The sequence below is a fragment of the Hydra vulgaris genome, chromosome 02 (assembly GCF_038396675.1).
Source record: "Hydra vulgaris chromosome 02, alternate assembly HydraT2T_AEP".
Lineage (NCBI taxonomy): Eukaryota > Metazoa > Cnidaria > Hydrozoa > Anthoathecata > Hydridae > Hydra > Hydra vulgaris.
This window is the reverse complement of record NC_088921.1, coordinates 62,530,350-62,534,759: the sequence shown is the minus strand read 5'-3', so window position 1 is coordinate 62,534,759 and position 4,410 is coordinate 62,530,350. Positions and strand designations below refer to the sequence as shown.

The window sequence follows — 4,410 nt, the reverse complement described above, 5'->3', positions numbered from 1 at the left end:
GAGATTTAGGTTATCCGCGATGGGTTCTTCCGATTCTCTGATAGACAAGTCAGCTACAATGGGAGCAGGACGGACGTCAGACATGTGTCTCGGCAATCCATTGATTTCTACCGAAACTCCTCGTCCTTCATCTGAGACTCTTCCTCTGTTCCATTCGCTCGTGCATTTTGAGTCAGGTGGTTTTACAAATACTTCTTGTCCTTGTGTATAGTTGTGGAGAACTTTCGCGTTAGTTTTGGCAGAAATTGTGTGTGGTTTTCACTCGTAGGAAAATATAGCTTTGTAGGGGAGCGATGTTTCCTCGCCATTTTTTCTGGGAGCTATGTTATACCAATATACCATTTTTAACGGGTCTTTGCCACTTCTGGCTGCCATGCGCTTGATTGTGCGATGATGACGTTCAACAATTCCATTTCCAGATGGCCTGTAAGCGCAACGAAACAAGATGGACACTCCCCAATCTGCGCATAATTCACCAACGAGTTTTGAGCGAAAAGTCTTGCTGTTGTCAAGTAGAACTTGCCACGGAGGTCCTCTTTCTCGGAATATTTCTTCTAAATGGAAGCACACTGTTGTTTCTTTCTCGTTCTGTAGCCTTCTCCAAATTGCAAACTTGCTCCTTTTTCCACAGTCAATAATAGACAAATAAATCTCTGATTTGTAGTGGGTTATGTCAATAGCCAAACGATGCCAGCTCTTTCCAACGTCAAGATTTCCTTCTTCCCATCTAATCGGCGAAGGATCCACCGATAAACATCTTTCGCAACTTTTCACGACTGATTCAACGTCTTTTCGGCAAATTTTCTCCTTCGGATATGTTTGTTTCATCAAATAAAGTATTCGATTGACTCCAAAGTGATGAAGATTATGAAACGACTTCACGTCAGGCGGTACAATGTTTGCTGTCATTGCAGAATGGTTTGCATGCAGCCAGTTCTGTGGTACCCTCGTAAGAGCATCGGCTTTGTTTTCTGCTGACTTTACCAGGAAAAGTTTTAATTTTATATTGCACTCCTTCACCAGATCTTCAATTAGCGACAACCGGCGACGGACAAGTGGTTCTCCAAGACCGTGTACTCGAACGGGTTTGTCACCGATAATTAAGGAGCTCAACCAACCGACAACAGTAGCCGAATCACACTTTATGTTAATACATTCGAATCCCCATTTTCTTGCTAGATTAATTCCTTTTATCACGGCTTCTAACTCTGCAAGATTAATGTGAGCCGTATCATCTTGTTTCCTCAGCCACGAACAGTCTTCTACTATTTCCCCAGCCACTTCCAAAACTATGCCAACAGCTAAGCTGCTTGCATCGCACCACACTGTTGCTTCAGAAATGTTTTTGACGTTCCATGACCCATGAACGGGATCTTCCTTTGTAAGTCTTTCATTCAAACTGCTTACTAATTTAACAACTCGTTCGTTCACCAAAGAGTCCCATCCACAACTACTCGAAACTCTTTTTAGATAGCTGCGCGAAGGGCGCAGCCAATTTGCTATTGGAAAATGTCCGGTCAGCTGTCCGCACCAAGAAAAGATTTGCCGACGTGTCATTTTTCCTTCCGGAACTTTGGGTATGTTGTCACGTTTCCAACGGACTTGGTTGCATTGTTTGTACACTCGCAATCCAAGCACACGACCACCGACAAGTTTTTCTGGCAACTTAGAATCCAAGCCATATTTTTTCAAGAGTTCTTGAACTCTGCAACTTGACACTATGTTGTTATTGACAATGATATCATCAATAAATGAATCCGTCCCAGACTCGACAAATTTATCTAAGGATAATACCTTTTTTAAGATTTTAGTCATTATTCTGGGCGCCACATTTAAACCAAAACCCAATCTTGTTAGACAGTAACGCTGCCCTTCATATTCCACAACTTGATATTTCCATAATGCTTCGTCGACACGAATTTGCAGGTACGCTTTCTTTAAGTCGATTATCTCAAGATTTTCGCCCAACTTTCTCCAGTTGCGAAGTTTGGTACTGCAAACATCGCCATCTGCAGTATGACTGGATACATATTGATTCAACTCCCGGTAGTCCATCACCGGACGTATTTTTAACTTATTTCGTTGAGTTACTGCCATCAATGGAATGATGCCATTACATCTCCCTTCAAATGGTTTCAGCCATCCCTGTGCTATCCATTCACTTATTTCCATTGCGTACTCACTTTTAACGTCCTCAGAGATATGATAGTTTGGAATTTTGTTAGTTAAAGTTGGTGGTTCCATCAGCCATTTCCAAGACACGCTCCAACTGCCATTTTTGAATTCTGCTACGAAGTCTTTATCAATCAGCTTTAGAATAGTAGACGAGGATACTTCACTCGTTTTTTCTTGAGAAACAGCAGTAGCACCGATAGTTAGTTGTTCCACATTGAAGTTTATGGTTTCGCCGTCTCTCCCGACTTGGACACCTCCAAGCAGTCGTATTGCGTCCATACCAAGTAGCATTTGATATTCGGGAACAATGTCTGCCACCAGGCATTCCAAATCGATGGTGGTATCATTTATAGAAAGATTAACAACAATCTGGTGTTTTATTTCAATTGAGTTTCCATTCATCATAACAACCTTTTCTCTTGCGAGTTTGACATTTTTTGCGTTTACAATTTCCCGACTTAAAATGGATTTGGAGCATCCAGTATCCAACAATGCTTTTATTTTTCTTCCATTAACATATACGCAGAGAGTTGGCGGTTTTAAATTTTGTGGGAAGCCGCTCGCACAAAAACGGGTGGCTTCCCTTCCACGTTTTTTGAGTTCGTACACTTTTTATAGCAGTGCAGGGCCAGGTGATTGTCCATTCCACACACAAAGCACCTCTTCTTGTCAATTTCTTCGCTACAATTTCGACTGATATGTCCATCCTCGCCGCAACGGTAGCAAGTTATGGTCTTTCTTCCGCGTTCTTGAGGAACCTGCCTTGGACTGATGGCAGCAGGATTCACGCAACTAACAAAACATGATTCTTTACGACGTAAAATTATCAAACTTCTTGATTTTTCAGCGATCTGGTACAACGACATTGTTGATATTGAGCATGCGGTTTGCAGCTGTTTTCTTGCTTCGTCAGGTAACCCGAGAATAAATGCGCACCTTATCCACTCTTCGCTTACGTGAGTTGATATTAGCTTGCTCAGCCTCGTTAATTCTGCGAGATATACGTCAACAGACTCGTTCTCTTTAAGACGGCGATTTACGAATTCTTCGTATGCTGTTAGCGGAGAAGCAGAGAAGGCAGTAGTCAGTGCATTTTTCACTTCTTTGTAGTCTTCTTTTATTTCATCACTAAGACCTTGATAAACGGCAAACGCTCCGCCAGAGAGAAATAATGGGAGCACCACATGCAACTCGTCAACTTTTTGAAGTTTTGCAACCAGTTCCAATTTTTGTATCCATTCTGAAAACTCACCCGAACCATCGTATTGCGACACCAAATCTGCAAACTTTATCACTATACTCATTGCCGAAATAGCTTGTAATATTAATTCTATATTTGTTTTTCTCACACACTTTGTAAATATCTTTACTCAATATATATACATTTGCAAATACCCCCGAGGGTATAATAAACATTATGAACGTTATATACAATGTAATAAATGACACACCCACAACGTTCCTTCTGTCGCAATACAACAATAGTTTATATATATACAGTTATTTACACTAATTACACAATACATTACGTTCAACTTTAAATATTCAGACAGGATATAAAGTAGATTTTACAACTACAAACTCAATTAGGACTATTTTAGGTTTTAGTTATCAAATATATTCAACATGTTATTATGAATCTGAAAGTATTGTGAAAATATTAAAAGTGAATACTATACACGTTACATCTAGTATAGTAGAAGATTCATATGTTGATGGATAAAACATAAAAAATTATATATTCATTTTTTCCAAATGTCGGTCCTGGATATAAAATTGTTCAAGAACCGATTAATTTAATATATCAACGTGTATTGTTAGATTCGATTTAAACATTAGTAAATATAATAGTTGATCAAGATGGAAATCAAATTAATTTAAAAGGTAAAACAGTTTCTATTAGATTTCACATAAGAGAAAAAAAATAATCTTATAATAAAATGACAAATTATACTAATGTTAAAATACATCTTTCAGAAGGACAATTGAAAAAAATTGAAAAAGCAATCAGTGAAAAGACTGGAGTTAGTATTGAATTATCACATTCAGATTTTAATGGAGAACATGCATTAGCTGTAACAAATACACAGATGAATAAAATTTCAAAAGCATATGAAGATGGTAAAGGAGTAGTGCTAAAATTAAGCAAAAAACAACTCATGTACAATGCTAAAATAAAGAAGGGAGGATTTCTAGGAGCATTTTTACCTTTCTTAGGATCAGCTGAAAATTTTT

The 4,410-nt window shown here is 38.6% G+C and overlaps 1 protein-coding gene across 1 annotated transcript; it reads right to left on the bottom strand.

Moving 5' to 3' along the window:
* Nucleotides 1-258: 258 nt before the first annotated feature.
* Nucleotides 259-2,577, bottom strand: LOC136076217 (uncharacterized). Its single transcript, XM_065789692.1, has one exon. The coding sequence runs from the start codon at nt 2,575-2,577 to the stop codon at nt 259-261; it is 2,319 nt and encodes a 772-aa protein (XP_065645764.1).
* Nucleotides 2,578-4,410: the final 1,833 nt, after the last annotated feature.